Here is a 19,315-nt window from a genome sequence, read left to right on the forward strand (position 1 = left end):
CCCCCGAGCACTGCCAGGAGTGACCAGGAATAACGGTCACAAGCTGGCAGAGGGTAGATTTAGGCTAGACATCAGGAGGCGCTACTTCATGGTCAGGGTGGCTAGGCTCTGGAACCAACTTCCAAGAGAAGTGGTGCTGGCTCCTACCCTGGGGTCTTTAAGACAAGGCTTGACAATCACCTTCCTGAGGTTGTTTGACCCCAGTACTCTTTCCTGCCATGGCAGGGGGTTGGAGTTGATGATCTGCTCAGGTCCCTTCCGACCCTACCAGCTATGAAACTATGAAGATCAAATCTGCTCAGTCTAATGGAAGGGTTGTTGGGGCTAAGAGTGAAACCTGGAACTTGAGAGCTAGATCTGTGGGAGCTTCTACATCTTCTGCAGCAACTTCCTGCACTTGGCTCCTGAAGAGTTTTGTGGATAACAAGTCAGAACAGAGTCCACAGACCAGGTCACTTGTGACAGACTCACAGTTCTAGGGATGGGTGGCACACGAGCACCTCAGCTGTCTAAAACCTGGCCCCTTTTCATGTCCCATGTCAAGGCCATCCATTCTCATGGAGCACCCATGACAATGACCCCCGAAGAAACTACTTTGAAAAGGATGAGTTCCAATTCTCTTCTAGCCAGTATCTCCCTCCTTCCCTGCCAATATTTTACACTGTTACACAAACCTTTCTGGCTCATCTTGTTCAGATGAAATCCAGGCCTTCTGCTTCTCTTCTTCTTCCCTCTGTGTATCATATGGTCTAGCCAAGAATGCAAAACAACAACCATTTACAAATAAATGAACACACCATGGTATAAATTTCAGCAGTTCAGACTGGAGTCTACTGGAAAACCTTCATCTTCCTACAAGTGACTACAGTAGCAGAATAGCTCCTCCCCAGGGCAGCTGTTTGCTAAGGATATTACAAGCCCCCCTGCCATCTTGCAGCAAGATGTAGTAACAGCTGCCTGCTGCAGGAGCTTCTCTAGAAGAGCTGCTCATCGGTCCAAAAGGGGGTTAGCATTACTCTACCTGGGAGATGTGTCTTCCTGTCTGTGCCCCAAGCCTCATGGCTCTTGTTTTCCCCCACTACAGCCTGTAGCTGCTGGGGCTGCATGTTGCTATAAGAGTGATCTTAAAAAAACAACGAAGAAAGCCTCTTTGAACAAACCCATATATTGCCTCCTCTTCCACTTTCCAGGAGCGTTTTAATACACCTCCGCCTGTCCAAGGGTGCACCTGGAAGGTTCCTCCACCGGGTATAGGGTTATAGTAAGCTCCTGGCTGCCGGATCTTTAACATGTGTTTTCCTTCTTTTATTATTCTGTCTCCTGGGTGCAGCAGGACTGTTAGGAAAAACACAATCAAACCTCAGGGGTAGCAACAGTGTGGCCCACAATGTGCTGAGCAGGCTGGGGGAGGTACAGGAGGGCTAACATCAGTGCTTGGTGTCTGGTGCCGGGCAGGCAGACACTGTGAAAAAGCTCCTCTCTGCTAGCACTTTAGTCTGGATCTACAGCTCTCCTGCTCAGCCAGTCCTGCCTCTTTCTGCCCAGGTCTGTGCAGCTCCTTCTTCCACCTGCAAAGTTAGCTGCTCTTCTGATCCTCATCCCCTCCATACAGCTGTGCAACCAGCAGGGCCAGGGGGCTGTTTTCTATTTAAACTATTTACTAGGTTGGGACTGGCCCTCAATGCTTACAAACAGGTACAAAAGTGGTACAACACTGGTACAAAACAGGTAGGTTCAGAACCACTGCCTTAGAAAATACCCACATAAACCAGGCATCTGGGCTGGGGAAGAAACTTCAGCCTGCATCATTTAGCACGTTCACACCTAGCCCTGGGTTTTCCTTTACCTTTTGCCAATGTGTCCTCAGTGACTGGGATATTTTGCTCTCTGCACAGCTTGACACACTTTACATAGCTTCGGTGGGCTACCTGCCGATAGCGGTTAATGGATTCTGCTACTTCCCCCTCCATCATGGATGGCAGGCAGTGGTCATCAACGGCTCTATCTCCACATCTCACCAGCCGACACTGTTCTGCCCATTCAAGTGGATTCACTGTCTTCCACACCTAAAGGGGATGTTTCTGTTAATGCACTTGACAAGCCCAAGGAGGTAAATGAACCAGCAGGCATCACCCCCTCTCCGAGAGGGAGTGATGCGTGCTGGTATCAGTTACAGAAGCCAGGACTCCGTTTGCACTGCTGTGACAATGCTGCTGGCCAGAAAGCAGAATGGCCAAGACTTCAAGACATGTCCTTGTTTTGCAAGCTGGTTTAGGTCTTCAGAAAGCAGAAAATGTTCAGAGTTTTCTGTGATCCATGATTTTTTCCCTCTGGTGTTTCCTAAACTAAACCTGTCCCCTGAACCTGCTGCTTAGTGAAAGTGTGAATCTGACAGGATCAGCTTCATTGAGGAGCTACCTGGTCCTCAGGGAATCTGGCTTGAGCTACAGCCAGGGCTCCCAGGATCCTGACTTCTATGCTTGAAAGTCCACATACATCTCTGCTCAGGAGCCATGCTTCCCTACTCTGGGGTGGTCCATTTGTTCTGTCCTGAGCCATGGCCCCTGGAAGCAGTGCCCTGAAGTGCCCCTCGATCTGAGACACTATATAGTCTGTGTTGGAGCTGTGGACCTGGCAGAATAGAAGACCCACCCTGGAGCGAGTACCTGCTAGAAATCCAGGCATGGTTCCGTGGGATGCTCATCTTGGCTTCCAGGACAGTTTACTGAACCCAAGATGTTTCAGACAAAGCACTTCCAGCTCAACTCACTGGCATTTACCTTTTGATAGGACATGCCCAGCTACTTTTGCCATGACACCTGTCCCAGGGGACTCTGCAAGCCAGGACTCTAATGAGCATCTCCCAGGGACCAGTGCAGCTTGGGGTGAGGAGCTAAATCAGAGTCTGAAGAGATGTTTCAAGTGTTTCCCGGGCCTTCTTGCACCCATCTTAAAAAATAAGAGGACCAGAACTACTTGCCTGTCTCACAGGGTCCTGGGTAGCAGGTCTGAGACCTTGGTTGATTGTAAAGGGTATGAAGATCCTAAGGGGAGGGGGACTGTACATCAAAGGGACAGCAAACACACGCTACCTTCTTCAATCGCCTCCACTCTCGATAGTGCTTGCCAACCTCCTCGATGTCTTCATCTGTCATAGGTCTGCACTCTTCAGTGTTGACGGGAGGAACTTTTAACAGTGTTAACTTGCTCAGCTCTGCGGCAGGGATCACTTCAACAGTGTAGGCAGTAGCTTTCTCAAGAAAATTGAGGAGACGTTCTGTAGAGTGACAGGAAACAGGGAAACGCTCTGATGTAGCAGGAAGAAATAGCTGAGCTGATCAAAGCTCAGAGAAGGACCCTCAGCTGGGACCCTCCAGATCTCCTGGAGTTTTGCTTCCAGGTTTGAAACTAGACCCCAATTTTATATCCTGGGCCAAGCTCTAGACTGTAAGGATTGCTCACAACGCTCCATTGCTTTGCAAACAAGGACAGAGTAGCTGAATCATGGAAAAAATACTTTGCTACTAATGGTAGGACTTGATTCACTGTCTCAAAGGATTGGAAACATCACTGTCCATGTACTAGGAGTGAGGGAACTGAGTCACAGTGACAAATTGACTCGTCACACAGTGAAGTGCTGCCAGGAACAGAACGTGTGTCTCCTGAGCTCCCGTCTAGTCCCCTTTCTGCTGGACTGGGTTGTTTCCCAAGTCTCTTTTAGGGATAACTCATTTAACAGTAGATAACAGGATGTTACCAGGGAGTATTTCTGTATGTTAACAAGATAACAGAGTATGCCTCAAAATGCCCAGCGTGGGAGGAGCTAAGTGCTTGAAGGGGTGAGGGGGGAACATCAGAAAAGACCTCTGAAAATTTTTGCAGCATCTTGGATTTCACTGAAAGCTATCCAAGTGTGGTCCAAATATTACAATGCATAAGTGGCTGCCAGAGCTGGTAGAGAGCCTGAAATGCTTGCTCTAAAGTATGAACCAGTCAGTTCATTTCAGTGGCTGGTAACTCAGGAACCAAGGGTGAGATTCAAAATGTCATCTTTATTAATTATTTCAAAGCATATGAGAAAGGAGAGGAAGGATCATACCATAAAAATTTAAAATATGAGTGAGCCTTTAATAAGTAAAGAAAGGCCCTCCTAAATGGGGCCTTGACTTGGAAATGCTGCTTTGCTAGCAAAAAAGCAATTAGTATAACAGAATCACTATAAAACTTTTCTGCTCTCTCTGACAAATCTAATACATGCCACTGGACTAAATGGACCTGTCAGATCCAATGTAGCAGCTCCCATGCTGCCAGGAATCCTAACTCCCTTCCCGCTAGTGCTCCCATCTCTGTACCTTCATGCCTGTCCCTGATATAATTTTGCAAGGCTGGCATCCACATCCTTTGACACTTGACGATATCTTCACTGCATATAAAGTTCCTGGGCTTTGGTGCTGATGTAGTAAGATAGATGAATGCATCTTCCAGCTCCTTATCAGTGATAGGGACACTAGTCTGGCAACAACAGAAAGAGGCTATAAACATGCATGCCAAAGACTGGTTACAGACTAGCAGGGAAGAGTTGTGGGATTGCTCAGTGCCTGCTGACCAGGATGGTGGTCTGGGAAAGGGAAGGGGAGTGGGAATTCAGACCCGTGTGTTCTATTCCTTGCTTTACCATGGAGATGCTGTGTGACTTTGTGCATGCACTGTAGTCACGTCTACACAGGTTATGGAGGTGCTTCCCCCAGGGGTGGTCAAGGCCTAGATGCACCTCAGTGTGAATAAGCACAACTGAGGGCCTCAAGCAGCATGTTTGAGAGCACTGCTGCTGGGTGTGGTACATTTCTTGTGCAAGAAGTGGCTTTTGCACCTCTGGGCCTCAGTTTCTCCATCTCCAAAATGGCTCTGTTGTTATTCCATGTGGTGGTTATACCCAGAGGACTCCCAGCTGGGGTTGAGGCTCTGGAGTGGGAGGCACTGTACAACCCTTTTGTAAAAGACAGTCCCCTAGGCAAAAGGTGGAAAGGAAAACAAGTGAAACAAAGTGAAGTGGTTTGCAGAGATCAGGTCAGGAATGGAATTCAGCTAGCCTGAATCCTGATCCACCCCAAACCCCTGGCACACACTTGCCTCTTTGGTCATCCAGACCTGCCTCACCTCATGGGTTTTGAAGGCTAATCAATGATCTGGGAAGCCTACTGTTGTCAGGGCAAAGTCAGACTGCTGTGAAAATCAGCACAAGCAGCCAAGCAGCCCAGCTACTGAGCTGTGAACTTCTATGGATTGCATGACTAGCTTCCATTCCCCGCTGAGATGCACTCTAGATGTCTCTTTGGGCATCCAAATATCCCCCAGAGTCTCTCCTTCCCCCCCTCCTACAGACTCCCCCAACTCATACCCTGAGATCTCAGAAGACTGTTTCCCCAGGGATCATATCTATATCAATTTAACCAGGAGCACTGGGAGAGGAACCACTAGAAGAGGAGCTCTTCCTGTTAAGGATTCATCCCTTATCATTGGCTTCAACATATCTCTATCAGTGGACCTGGAGCAAAATTTCTGTGGTGTGTATACAAGCTCTTCTCTACTTACCGCCTGTATAACTTTAAAGAATTCTTCTCTTGTGATATTCTTACTTGTCATCTTTGCCTTTTTGAATAAGTCTACCATCCTAAGCTTCTTTTTGCGCAGAAGGTAGAGCAGCAGTACGAGGGCATGAGGGTAGGGAACATTGATCACAGGGACAATGCCTTTCCGACAGGACTGGCGTCTCTTGGGTGGTGGGGACTGAAAGAGATAGAAAAGTGGAAATAAAGAAAAAAATCAGCATCCTCTACATGAGGACATTCACCTGCTTTCCTGGCCCAAGTCTGAGAGAGCTCTGGGGTGCAGAGATATAGTTATCAGTTGGTGGAAATGGCATTATTCCATTGTAGCTATGGGAAGGATGTTGATTTCTATCAGCTGACTACTTGACCTGATTTTTCCTATACCCATCAAGTTAACTTTATTCTGGATGTAGTCCTTCCTCAGAGGCCTCCAGGAGGAGAGGGAACTCCTGGCGTGGGGAGCAACCCTATTTCTAGGATTGTTCCTGCCTACTCCCAACACCCCTATTTCTTCATGTGGACCCTGAATAGTGCAGGGCTGCAGATGGAAGAAGCTAGGATGAGGCTGGAGCATGAGGGGAGCAGGGGTTTAGTAAGGAGGCAGAGGATGTCCAAATGGACAGCCATAGGCCCCGGGAATCTCTGAAGAGCCCGAGCATTTAGGCATAGCTCAGGGGCAGGCAAAATACAGCCCATGAGCTGGAACTAGCCTGCTATGCAATTTTATCTGGCCCGTGGGTGCCAACCAATTAATTATACCCCATCCAGCTTGCATGCTTCATTCCCACCCTCCTGCACAGGAGGGCCCTGGCCAGCATGCGCAGCATCTGAGCAGGGCCGCTGCTGCCACTGCTAGGGGACCTGCTTGGCTTCCCCGGCTTCTAGCGGCTCCTACTCCTGTCTCTGCTACAGCACTTGCTCCGGGCAGCAGGTAGGGAAGCTGCAGATGGGTGGGAGTGTGGAGCATGGGGCTGGTGGGAGTGTGGAGCCCAGGGCCCGCTCCCAGTGGGGTGATGGGAGCACAGAGCTTGGGAGGGCAATGTGTGCATGTGTAAGGGAGGGTGGGGACTCCCCTACACACTCCCTACCCATGATGCACAGCCCCTGCTGCTGGCGGTAGCAGCAGCAGTAGGCTGTGAGCCCTTGGGGTGTACTTGGCCTGTGCAGGCACAGCCATGGGGTGGCGCATGGCTCCAGCCAGTTCCAGGAGCTGCACATGGTGGCAAGGAGCACGGCCAGGCTGGCCTGCCTCTATCGCACAGGGCTCATGTGCAGCTCCTGGCACTCATGCAGCAGCAGTGGGAAGCCCCATGCAATGGAGCCAGCTGCCTTTCCTGCTTCTTGCCGCTACATGCAGCTTCTGGGACTCTGCCGTGAAGCAGGGGGAGAGGCTTCCTACCACTTCTGGTGAAGTCCCATGAGCTGCACATGGCAGCAGGGAGTGGGGGCAGCAGCTAGTTCCATTGCATGAGGCTTCCCCACAGTGCACACTAATGCCAGAGCCGCACCTGAGCCCAGCATGACAGAGGCAGGACAGCCTGGCTCCGCTCCTTGCCACTACATGCAGCTCCTGCAACTAGCTGGAGCCATGCAGCACTTTGTGGCCGTGCCTGCACAGGCCATGAGCACCCCAAGGGTCCACTGCCTGCTGCTGGCATGAGGGGCTGTGCACCATGGCGGGTTATGTAGGGGGGGTCCCGAAACACCACACTCCCTCACACCCTCCACACACCGACACGCTTCCCACAACCCCGCCACCCTCCCACATATACACACAGCTACATCCCCTTACAACCCCCACCCACACTCCACCATACACACATACTCACTCTCACACACTCCCCCACAACCCCCCCACACACAATGTACAAGAGTAAGACTCTATTTTTCAGCTATTTTGCAATCACCTGTATATATGCTAAGCAAACACACCTAAATCAGGACAAAAATATTTTTTGAAATAAAATTAAAATGTTATAGTGGATGTTTGACTTTTAGTATATGATTTGTTTTTCCTCTGGTTCCAAGACCGTAACCTACCACACCCCAAAGAAGTATTCCTGGGGACAAGGGGAGGGACTGCCAATGGCAAAGGTCAAGGGTTAGGGAATGGGATTTCTGGCCTACTATTTCTGTGAGTTCTGTGTGTATTGAGAAAAATGGAAGGACCTATGACTAGGGTGACCATATGTCCCAGTTTGGCTGGGCCGGTCCCGGATTTCATAGGCTGTCCTGGCTGGTTGGTTAGAACTGAAGCAGAAGTCCCATATTGGTGCCACCCTGCCTGCAAGTGCCCAGGCTGAGCATGGCTCCTTCTGCCTGGGGTGGGGATTGGCCACAGCAGGATGGTGTCAGGGGAGGGGACCAGGGCTGGGTCTCAGGTACCTGCATGGGGCAAGCTGAGCTGGTGGAGCCAGACTGGCTGCCTGCTTCCACCAGCCTCATTCCCTGCTGCTGTGGCTGCTGCCAAGGCCCTGGGCTGCCAGGGGCAGTGGGAGGGTGCCATGTGGTTGCATAGAGCAGGCTGGCAGAGCCCGGGGGCACCACATAGAGGCTGCTCCCACCTGGGTCCAGCCTTTGCATGCAGGGGATGGAGCCTGGCTGCAGACCTACATGCTGTCTTGCTCTGCCATCAGGGCTTCTGGGAGCCACAGGGTCAGGGCTGTGTGTGCATGTGTGTGCATCCATGTGCAAACACACAGCATGTTTATGGTGTGCATCTGCTGACCCCCTTCCCCCCCTTCTCAGACCAGATTTCCCTAAAATTATTATGGTCACCCTACCCATGACTGACACTAGCACCTACAGACAGGGAAATCTTTCCACACTGCTGTTGGTCCCTGCTGCACAACCACATTTGTTAATCAAACCCAGTGAACAAGAAAGAGCAGTTTGGCTTTCAGCCACCATGGTGTGACTTTCCAACGGACAGAGGGATGCAGCACATCCTTACCTTGAGGTCTTCGGGCTCTGCTGGCTGGCTTTCAGCCTTACTCACTGTTCTGGACGCCTTGATTTTTTCCCATTTTTCTTTTTCCTGCTTACTGAGGGGAACCGTGTACTTGAGTCGTTCTTCAAAGTCCTCAGAGCCCTCCACCTCAGCGTTCAACCTTCTTCTTTCTAATATCCAAGCATCAAATTTTTGGATTTTTTCTTCTGTATCCGACTCGTCTTCAGGAGCTCCCGGACTGACTTCAGCTTCCTGTTTGGGTGTTGCTTCCTCCTTTTGACAGACCACTGAGGGCTGAGCTAATTTTAAACGTGGATATGGTGATCTTGGCATAGGTGGGGCGATGATAATACGCCGGGGGCATTGGGGTGGCCTTAATCCACGTGCATGGAAAGACCTCAAATAAGCCTTTCGGGACTTGGATTGTTTAAACCAATGAGGCAAGATCAGCGTCTGAGTGGCATCAGCAGTAGTTTCAAACAAATCTTCCCCAGTCACGGTGCCATCATTACTAACAGCTGATGGAATCGCTAGGGAAGACGCCACTGAATCCTCATGCATTTTTCTTTAGAATATTCCTGTGATCCAAGCAGCAAGTAGCACGGTGAGCTGAAACAGGATGTGATTACTGGAAGGAAAATTGAAAAAAAAACCCGACACTAAAAAAAATAAAAATGCACTGCAGTTTTATACAGCATATACCCAGAAAGAGAATATATAACAGTGTTTATAATAACAGCACTGCCTGCACAGTGACCCTTAAAACAGAATAAAAAAAACATAGAATAGAACAGAATACAAGATAGATAGAGTTCAAGACCCATCAATGAGCCATAGTGGAGATCATCCTCAAATGGAGGGATTGCTGCCAACAAGATTAAACATTCATTTACATTGAGACATTTACCTTGTCCCTTTTATCTATACAGATCCTAAAGCACTTAACAAATGTGATAAATAGGGAACTTTTCAGCCACAGCCAATGTGAAGCCATATAAAAGCTTAAGGCAATTAAGCTGTAAGCAAACCCAGTTTTGCAAATACAAGCCTGACTAAGTTCCATTTGTAAATCCCCTGTGAGATACTGGCTGCTGGCATGGATCACTATGTACAAGGATCCACAGGATGCGAGCCTAAACTATGCTTCCGGATCGGCTGTGAGAAAAAAGAAAGTTTTGCATTGAATTAAATGATGGATAACGTATTTTTTATTTTACTTGCGTGAGCAGAAAAGCCCAGAAGTGTGGCACAATGATGCTAGGTGTTTGGGAGTGAAACAGTGACCATCTGTGAATGCCTGAGACTGCAATTCAATATGATCTTTCACATCTTTTTTTAATGTTAGGCTAAATGGCGGGTTGTAGTTACCAGGGGACTCTCAGGATACAACCGGTGTTAATCCTTACTCTGCAGCAGACAAAGCAGATAACGCAGGGAAATCAATAGAACTTAAGTGGTAGCTACAAGTCTGGGCCTTAAAGCAACAGTGCTTTGAAAGGCAGGAAAAGCCACTGGACAAGGACTGGACAGGGACTCAGGTGACTTGCTCCGGAGTATGCCACTGACCTGCTGACTGACCCTGGGCAAGTTACTTCACCTTTCATGCTTCCCTTTCTCTAGCTAAAAAGATGTGGCTAATTATGCTTAGTAAAAGACTCTGAGATCCTGGAATGAAAAGCACAGTTGGCAACTGGGTATTAGCCTGATTCGCTAAGCGGGTGTGCAGCTGGGAGAGATGTCAGTATGGAATGGGAAGTGTTTTGATCCTGAATTCTAGTTTAAAAGGGATAACATGCCATGCAGCAGGCCCTGGAGTCTTGGGTCTCTCTAGCAATGATAAGTACCTGTTTGATCATAAAAGATAGGCCGTGGCTTCCCATCACAGGCAGGGGCTCAACTTATGATGGTGTTTCCGCACACTGCAGTGGTTACACCCCATGCATCAGCAGGAATGATGGCACCAGCACCTCTTGCAGCCTATTTGTTGTTTTCTGCAAACAGCAGGATGAGGGAAGTGAGATTTGCTTTATTTTACAAGGCATGCACAGGGCTTCTTTGCTGGCAAAAGACCATCGGGGATTTTTTTGCCTGCATTAACAGGCTGTATCACCTGGCCAAGAACTCTGCTGTAGCCACCATTCCCAGCTCTGCTTCAAGCTGAACACAATCAAGCCAGACTGGCCTGGCCCGTGGGGCCGGCGTGTAGCTGGAGGAGGTGGTACTAGCAGCCCAGTGCCAAGAGCCATCCCAGTGCTGTCCTCACCTCCCATTTCCGCTGCTCCCACGCCCCAAGCAGGCAGCGTGATTGGGAATAGAGGGGGGAGCAGTGTGCGGGAAGCCCTACCTGATTTCCCTGGAGCCCGGCCAGGCTCAGCAGCGCTTACTCCAGGGTGCAGGGTGCTGGAGCAGGGAGAGGGACCTTTCCAGGCTTCCTCCCCTTTGCTCTGCAGCTGGTGCACAGGGAAGTGTTGCAGTTCAGAGACCATGGCAACAGCCTCACGCCTGATTGGCTGAGGGGTGGTCATCAGAATGCTGTGTGGCAACAGGTCACAAAGCAGCTGCGTCCATCCCGCCTGGCCCCTCCGCTGGCCGGTAGCAGCTGTTGCCCAGGGAATGGGGCGCAGCCCCCCCTGGCCTGGCACCCTTGTCGCTGTCCCCCGAGGAGCCCCCAGATGCCCGTCCCAGGCTGGGACTGTATTAGCACCCTGCTCCCTCTCCCCTCTGGCTGCAGAGCTGGAGGGCGAGCTGGGCCTGGGCATTTCCCATGTCCCTGACCCAGGAGCACTCAGTGCAAGGACACTTGGGGCAAAAGGGAGTCCTCACCTAGCCTTAAGACTGCCCCAGTGAGTATTTCCAGCTCCAGTGATATCCTCTATGTTCCTTCCATCGCCTTTCCTTTACTCCGTCCCCTCTTAGCCTCGGAGACCAGGAAGGGCCGGCCCATCTCTCAGTGCCCAGAGCAGTCGGCAATTGCAAACATCTTAACTGATGTATTTTATAACTTCACCAATCAGCAGTGGTGGCAAGGAGGAAGCAGAAAGGACCTGCAGTTAGATACTAGCTCTTTTCCTTTGGAAATATTTTGGTGAAGGAAAAGAAAGAGAGGCCTCCAATCCTGTCTACTGATGTCCTATCTCCGATGTGTGGTGCACTGCCTGATTATTAACTATACTGTACCTGGATCTCCGTGATCGGAGACCTAAGGAAGATTATGTCTTGCATTCGAAAGCTTGTCCAACTTTATCTCAACGTCATAGCTAGTTTAATAAAAGATACCACTCTAAGAAGTTGTTGCCTGTCACGTATTAACTATCTGCTAATACTTAATCTGGCAACTGATTCCTTCCACGTCTTTCTTATCTTTTCTTCAGGTTGTCGTAGCTCTTATTTCTAAGGCACCATCTCTGAGCATCTGGGGCCTCGTATTTCTTTGAATCCAGAAGGAGATTTCATTGCAAGTGTTTAGGTATTTAAGAGTTAGTGCTTAAAAATATGTTTCCCTAATTTTTAATTTTGAAGTGCTCCCCATTTTATTTGCAGCCCTGATGTTCTTGAAGCATCACTTTATGTTATAATCACTCCTGTAGATAAGGGTAGCCACTTAAATGGTGCAAAGGCCAACTAAAACAAATAGCTTGGCACACAACAAATGCGTAGGCCTAAGGTGGAGACAGGAGTTAAGGAGTTGTGCCATATTTTGTAAAGGTACGGTTGTGTGAGTTGGGGGAAATCAATAAGACTTGATTTTCAGTGGTTCTGAAACCTCTGCTAAAGCCCTTGGGGGCTGTGCATACTCAGCATATTTGAAGAATCAGAATACTAATTTTTCTATGCATCATTTTCTCCAACTGTAAAATGGGTCAAGTAACCACCCACTTTGAAATTATTAGATACTTCAGAGGATGACAACATTGTAGTAGGCAAAAATGCATAGCTTCAATCTGGCCTTTGACCCAACCTATACATGTCTTCCATGTATTTTTATTATTATGGGGGGCATCTTTAAAACTTGGCGGACCTCTTTAAATGTGGCAAATATAAATGCAAATCAGAAAAGACAGTAGGTCCCTGATGACATTAAGAAAGGATATCTAGACCTTTGGCACAAAAGTGGGGATACAAGAAACGTAAAAGGAAAGCAGAGAAAGATGTACCACCACAAGTTTAAGATAAGAGCAGGGACTTCCAGGTTCAGGGCCCTAAATGCATTCTGCAAGCACTTTCAAGTAGATGATTGATTTTACACTATGCTTTTATTTTTAATCCCCCTGGTTATGTTGAACCAAACCAAAATCCACTGATGTCAAAGGCAAAACACTTATTGCTTTTGACAAACTGATCTTTTCTTAACTCTAGCAGCCTATTAAATTGATTTAAATATATTTTTCTAAACTCATATATACTCCTGATGTGCAAGGATTTATGGAGCATACTCAATATTTGAATCCCAGGTATTCCAACTGTAAAATCCAGAAGTCATTGTTACAAATCTTCCACAGTTTAGGATCCTGCCAGCGCCAGAGGTGTATTGTTATAATAAATTATAACCCTGACCTGGGCCTGATGGATGTGTGCGTAAGAGTATTCAAGGCAAAATGAGGGTGTTAGACAAATTCATCTGAAGATAAAGGGCAGGTATTGCACAGCTGTGTAAATACAAGAGACTCTCTTGGAAAATTACCATTTATACTGTGCTACTATGTAGACAAGAGGAAAACTAACACTTTTCTATTACAAAAAGGAATACACAAACATTGATTTCACTGCATTTGGCTTTCACTATAAATTTGTTTCAGGAAATAAACACAGTGTTTCTAATTTCTTAAAATGCCAGCAGCCTGCAAACTGTGATTCATATAATAGATTACATAATTTCTTATTAGCCTTTAAGTATTTATAACATATCCAAAACCATATTTTCTATCATCATAATCAGGGTTGCAACTCAAGAATTTTTTTACTGATAATCTGCAAACTTCTTACTGACAACCAACATTTTTTACGGCAATAAAACCTTACTAACAACCAAACATTTTTACTCATGTGTGTTACATAATGTAATACAGGTTGTAAATTTACCACACAGTAGCTACTGTGCAGTAGTGCATGGGTAGACAACTGACCAGGAGCAGATTGCTCCTGGTCAGCCCAGGCAGCAGGGGGCAGGAGAACTGTCCCCTCACCTGGGCAGCTGCCTGCTTCCCAATCAGCTGATCAGAGCTGGGGCTAGGACATCACCCCCTTCCCCAGCAGCAAGCAGCTGCCAGGCCCCAACTCTGAGACTGAAGCAGGGTCTAGGACATGAACGATGCATGTCCCCAGAGGCTGGGGGGGCGGGACGCAGACGGTGGCAGTGGTGGTGGAGAGGGCTTGTGGTGGCAGGGAGCAGGGAGCTCCCACAGGCTGCTGTGGTGGTACCTGCGGTGGGGAGTAAGGCGGTGGCAAGTGCTGACCACCAGTCAGAGACCACCCATAGATACCACTGGCAGCAGCCATCGGTGACCATATGCAGACACCGCCAGCAGTGTCAGCAGCGAGGGGGAGGGGGGTTGGCAAGCGACAACCACTTGCAGGTGTTGCCGGAAGTGGCAGCAGTGGCCAATCACAGGGGGTGCACCGCCAATCTCAGGGGGTACACGTGCACGCCCTACGCATTGCCAATGGGCTGGGACATCATCCCCTGCCATGGCAGATACCTGCTGTGTGTCCCCACTCCAATCTCAGAGTGGGGGCTGGGACACTGTCCCCTGCCCAGGCAGCTGCTGGGCCCCTGATCTGATCTTAGGTGGGAGCTGGGACATTGTCTGAAACCCTGGCAGCTGCGTGCTGTCAGCACAGGGGATGATGTCCCGGCCCTCATTCTGAAATCAGAGTAGGGGTGTGGCAGCCGGCAGCTGCCTGGGGTAGGGGTGTGAGGTGGGAGGAAGGTGCCTCATAGGCGGGACAGCTTCCTCCACCCCTCACCCCCCAGAGCCTAGCCTGATCACAGTGTTCCCTTGCCACCCCAGGGCTGGTACCTTGGGCAGCCTAGGTCTCCCCCTGGCTGCTGTATGGGAGCAGAAAAGGGCAGGAGTAGGCCTGCACTGAACTGCTCCCACGAGAAGCAAATTTGCTGCTGATGGGTACGTGTGCAGATACGTTCCTAGAGAAAAATTACTGCACAGTATTTTACTGCACAGTAGGCTTTCAGCTCATTAACAGCACATGTGCCCAGAAAAAAAGTTTGCATATTGTTCGTAAAAAACATATTGACTTGGCAACCCTGCTAGATTGCAGCAATGGTCATAATAGTTAAAAGTTTAGATTTAAGTCAATACAGTTTGTGTTAATGTTTTTGTAGCATCATCAATTGATAGAAATTTTCCTTCATATATTTTAGATGATAAAGCTCACAGTTCACATTTTAAAGCTCCTTAATATATGAAGTTGAAAAGAATTATTGAAAAAAATACGTAAAGAGCTAGTGTGCTATTTTGTTATCTAATGTTATTTTCCCATTTTGAGTTTACATTTTTTTAAACTAAGAACCTTCCCTCCCCCCAATCTTTTTTTCACTCTTCCCTCAATTTACTTATGTTAGGGAGATGTAAAATTCCTGCAGAGATTTTAGAGTGGTTTCTCTTTCCTACTCCTTCCATAAACAGAATATAGCAATGAAAGCATATATAAAACCAGGGATGGCACCAGTGGAGGGGCTTGTGGGGCTACAGCAACCCCAAAATTCACCTTAGACTCCCCGTAGCCACCAATCCCAGCATCGCTCTTGGACCACCACCGCCTGCCCCACGCAGCTGAGCCTGCCTTGCTGCCACCCACAGCCTGCAGAGGCATGGTGTTCCCGGCCCAGCCTAAGAAGTATGTTTCGCCAGGAGATGTATAGTGCAGCCCCCCAACCCCAAAGTTTCTGTGTAGCCCACCTCAGCCGCCACACTGGGAAGAGGCTGGTGCTGCTCCTGCACAAACCACGGTAATAGGAATGTGAGTCTTTATTACCCTCTTGTGGCTGATTGATGCTAATGGCCATAACCCTTTACCTCAAAGTGGTAGAACCTACTAAGGCTTTGAGGTCGGTGGCTTATGGGTTCAAGCATGTGCCATTTTTTCAGATGAGGTCAGCTAAATGTAAAGTGTTTATTTTGAAATTGAGTTGGACGTTTCCTTACCCTCTGCTGATTAAATCATATTCCACTGTTGAAAAGTCACGGAGATTAGGATATGCCACACAAGTGTCTGCAAATAATATCAGGTTTGGATCAGAGCTGTAGATAGTGACTTGAACTACTAAATCCTGATTTTGTTTGACATAGAATGGTGGAGAATTCATTGGGTGCAACAAAGATGTTAAGGCATAAAAAGAAAACTTTACAATGAACTGTTTGTGATGAGCTATTTCAGGCGCAGGCTGTTTAATAGGGACATTTGTTCTCTGGTCCACTTTGCAGGTGAGTTGTAGCAGGTTATTCTTCTTCTTGGTGAAATCACTTCCAAAAGTGGATGCTGTGACTGTGTTGGAATACCTGATAATTCCATTATGTAGCTGAAAAAAAATAGAAAAAAATGTTTTATATGTCTCGCTGAAATATGACAACCTAAAGAATTGAAACGTATTACAAATCAGTAGAAAGTCAGATGAGGCAGTGGCGAATTTTCTGAACACCAGTAAAAATGGTTTTTGGTGACCTTGTATGAAAGTAATGAAGGAAAATATCTGGTGTGTATCAAGAAAAAAAACCCCTTGGTGATGAGATTAGCTTACCCTCTTGAGGTTTGGGGTGGAAGACACATTGGTAGGAATATTTTAAATAAATTGGGCAAAACACTGGAAAAAATACTCAAGGGAACAACTCTGTACTGGCAAGAAATGAGCTGAATGATCTCTTTCAACCTATAACATTTCATCTCTCTCATTTACTTTAAGTGGAATGAAAGTAGTTCCAATTAATTGCTGAATTTTAACTATAAAGTAGTTTTCATTTTCTTCATTATCAGGTAAAGACACTATTGTTTTTAATGAAAACAGAGATGGAAGTAGGACTCCTGGTCCTAAAGACCTTACATTTGTAAGACTTCTATTAAGCCCAAGGGGTATTTTGAGTGAATAAGTTCTACGGGTTTGGATGTAGTATTAATATGTGGGGGTCAGCAGGGAAGCAAGTAGTGTTGTTAAGTAACCTCTTAAACAATGTAAGGCATCTACGCAGAATCTAATGTGTTTCATTATGATCACAATTTTCTTCCTGAGCTGCGGTGGCCATTGTCCCTAGAATTCTGATTTGTTTTCTTGTTCTCTTCCAGCATCTGTGTGGTAGTGCCTATGTACGAAGATGCTTTGTGTATAGCTTTGTATTAGGTATAAAGGATGACATTCACCTATGTGCAGAAAACCACTCAAGTCACTCTCAATTCTTGAATAGAAAATTTCCAAAATGGGCCTAATTACTTAAGGCACCACTGAAAAAAAAATACTGTTTCCTTAGTATAAAGCAATATATGCTCTCCAAAATAAGCAGACAAGACCCTATCTAAATGCTGAAACCACTCATAGTCCATCATTTGAAGCAAAAGACTTAAGTAAAGAAAGCAGGATCTTACTTTTTTTGAAGTCCATACTGCAATCACTAATTTCAGCTGGAATGGCACTGGACCTTTGAGTTTTTCCTTTGTGTTGTTACTACTCATACATTTATTTCTAGACTGTTATTACTCCTACATTTATTTCTAGACACAACTGTGCCCAGTACTTAGTATGCTTTAAAGGTTCTTGTTTAAGCCCAAAACAGAGAGATTATACATTTGTTACAACAGTTAAGAAGCCTTTGGTAATTAGTTCAAATTGTAGCTACCCAAATACTCAAGTAATTAGTTCACATTGTAATTACAGTTCTGGCAGTCCCAGAAAGATGGCTGTCATGAAACAAGGTAGCTACATTTTAAGTTCCCCATTGGGAATATTTTAAAGATCATAAAGATACTCTGAAAGGTGTTCATCTTTAAATAATGTTAGCAAACCATTTTGTTATCTAATATTTTCAAATGCAAATGCTCTTATCTCTTTTCTTGTCCCACAGGTACCACCATGTCGTATGTAGAATACTGCAGTGTAAGGATTCAGGACTGGTTTACAGTTTTGGTCATTCAAGTGAAGAGACAATGCAGAGTAGCCTTTGGACCTGATATAAGCTACTTGAATGACTGCATGCATGTAGGTTGGCTGGCATAAAAGTGTCACTGCAGAGGGGGGAAATTTAAATATCAGTAAACATTATTTAAAAATATATGTTTCAGCACAAATATGGTAGGTATGCTGTTGATTATTCTATGCACATCACTAGGAAGCAACCAAAACATTCACTACCCTGGGAATAAAAGCTGGATGGAAAGAAAACAAATTCATGCCTGTTCTTAGTAGTAAATTAACACCACTGAAAACTCTTACTTCTTCCTGTCTTCCTTTATAGGACTGAGTGATAACAGGCTATACAAATTAGCTCTGCTCTACAACTCTTGTGCTAATAGGCTAAACCAAGAGTTAGGCCATAGCAATAATCCACTGATTTGCTTGCTTGACCTTGACCTTCCTGCATGCTCTGAAGCAGCACATAAAAACAGGGATCTTATTAAGCAGTTTTCCAAGTCAAGGGAAGCCCACTTTAAAACTGCAGACTCAAGCTTTGTGATAAGCCGCGTGAGGGCAGATTGGCTCATCCTCTCGCCACACATTAACAATGACAGCTCCTTCTACCAGAGCTGCTTCAACGATGAAGTTTTCAAAAGCTGTATCATTTCTGCATCATCTGAGCCATGGCTTAAAACATAAATGAATCAGTTTAACTGGCAAACTTCATCCTTCTCTGCCTTCCCCATGGTCTTCAGATGCTCTCCACAGCTGCTTCTGTGATAGCTTTCAATTAACTTTCCTTTCTCTATGGCTTTCCTCCCTTGTTTAAGTAGTTCACAAATGGTCTCTGACTTTTTTCCCACTCCAGGACTATCCACAGTCTTCTCTGAAGTGTCCCTACAGGAAAGAGTCTTTTCTGATGGAACTTCCTAGCTTTGATAGCTGATACTTGGGGTACCTTCCAGCCTTCATGCTCCAAGTATCAGGACCCTAGGCTGCGTGAGACTTCAAAACTGAATCGTAGCTCCTAGGTTCTAATAACCTGCTAGGTGCTATGCTTGAAGTGATTAGTATTGTACTGCTACGGGAAAGCTGTGAGCAGTAAATATGACTTTTAGGTGAAGAGACATCAATTCAAACTACATTAGAAAATGGAGGATGAGAAAATATTACCAGATACATTGGATGCTGCTGTCATTTATGATCACTTTCCAAAGAGTTATATAAGAAAGAATAATGTACTGAAAATTGAAAGGGGCAAGACTCGGCTTCAGTAGGAGATAGACCGAATTCTACAGGTATTCGTATGGACAAGTAATGTCATGCTTTAAGATCCGTTGTGAATCCTGAGCTATGTGTCTATGTTGAATTAATTGTTTGCACATAAGTGCACATAATTCATAGGCACAAGGTAGATGTCTTTTTAAATGTATGTAGTACATCAAGCCAGATTTTCAAAGATGACCCCAGCCTATTTTTAAGCACCTAATGAAACATACTATGTTAATTTATAAGTAAACTTGGAATTATGTATCAGTTTGAAAATGACTATCCTGGCAGCGGTACGTTTTTATGGAAAACTTAACAAAAGGTTTAAGCCAAAGCCCACAAAAGTCAACGGTAGGTTTCCTATTGAGT

General features: G+C 46.5%; 2 protein-coding genes across 2 annotated transcripts in view; both read right to left on the bottom strand.

Annotated features, from left to right (window-relative positions):
• EFCAB12 (EF-hand calcium binding domain 12) overlaps window positions 1-10,996 on the bottom strand; it is a 16,711-nt gene extending 5,715 nt beyond the window's left edge. The window contains exons 1-8 of the mRNA XM_019556172.1: window positions 10,904-10,996; window positions 8,563-9,187; window positions 5,593-5,787; window positions 4,353-4,512; window positions 3,093-3,277; window positions 1,847-2,066; window positions 1,161-1,335; window positions 675-749 (exon numbers count right to left, since the gene is read on the bottom strand). Coding sequence (XP_019411717.1) covers window positions 675-749; window positions 1,161-1,335; window positions 1,847-2,066; window positions 3,093-3,277; window positions 4,353-4,512; window positions 5,593-5,787; window positions 8,563-9,120 — 1,568 coding nt within the window. The 5' untranslated portion in view covers window positions 9,121-9,187; window positions 10,904-10,996. The remainder of the gene's footprint in view (window positions 1-674; window positions 750-1,160; window positions 1,336-1,846; window positions 2,067-3,092; window positions 3,278-4,352; window positions 4,513-5,592; window positions 5,788-8,562; window positions 9,188-10,903) is intronic.
• LOC109323795 (deleted in malignant brain tumors 1 protein-like) overlaps window positions 1-19,315 on the bottom strand; it is a 189,414-nt gene that overhangs the window by 17,040 nt on the left and 153,059 nt on the right. The window contains 8 exon segments of the mRNA XM_019555460.1: window positions 675-749; window positions 1,161-1,335; window positions 1,847-2,066; window positions 3,093-3,277; window positions 4,353-4,512; window positions 5,593-5,787; window positions 8,563-8,725; window positions 15,723-16,096. Coding sequence (XP_019411005.1) covers window positions 675-749; window positions 1,161-1,335; window positions 1,847-2,066; window positions 3,093-3,277; window positions 4,353-4,512; window positions 5,593-5,787; window positions 8,563-8,725; window positions 15,723-16,096 — 1,547 coding nt within the window.

The sequence above is a fragment of the Crocodylus porosus genome, unplaced genomic scaffold (assembly GCF_001723895.1).
Source record: "Crocodylus porosus isolate Cpor-Errol unplaced genomic scaffold, CroPor_comp1, whole genome shotgun sequence".
Lineage (NCBI taxonomy): Eukaryota > Metazoa > Chordata > Crocodylia > Crocodylidae > Crocodylus > Crocodylus porosus.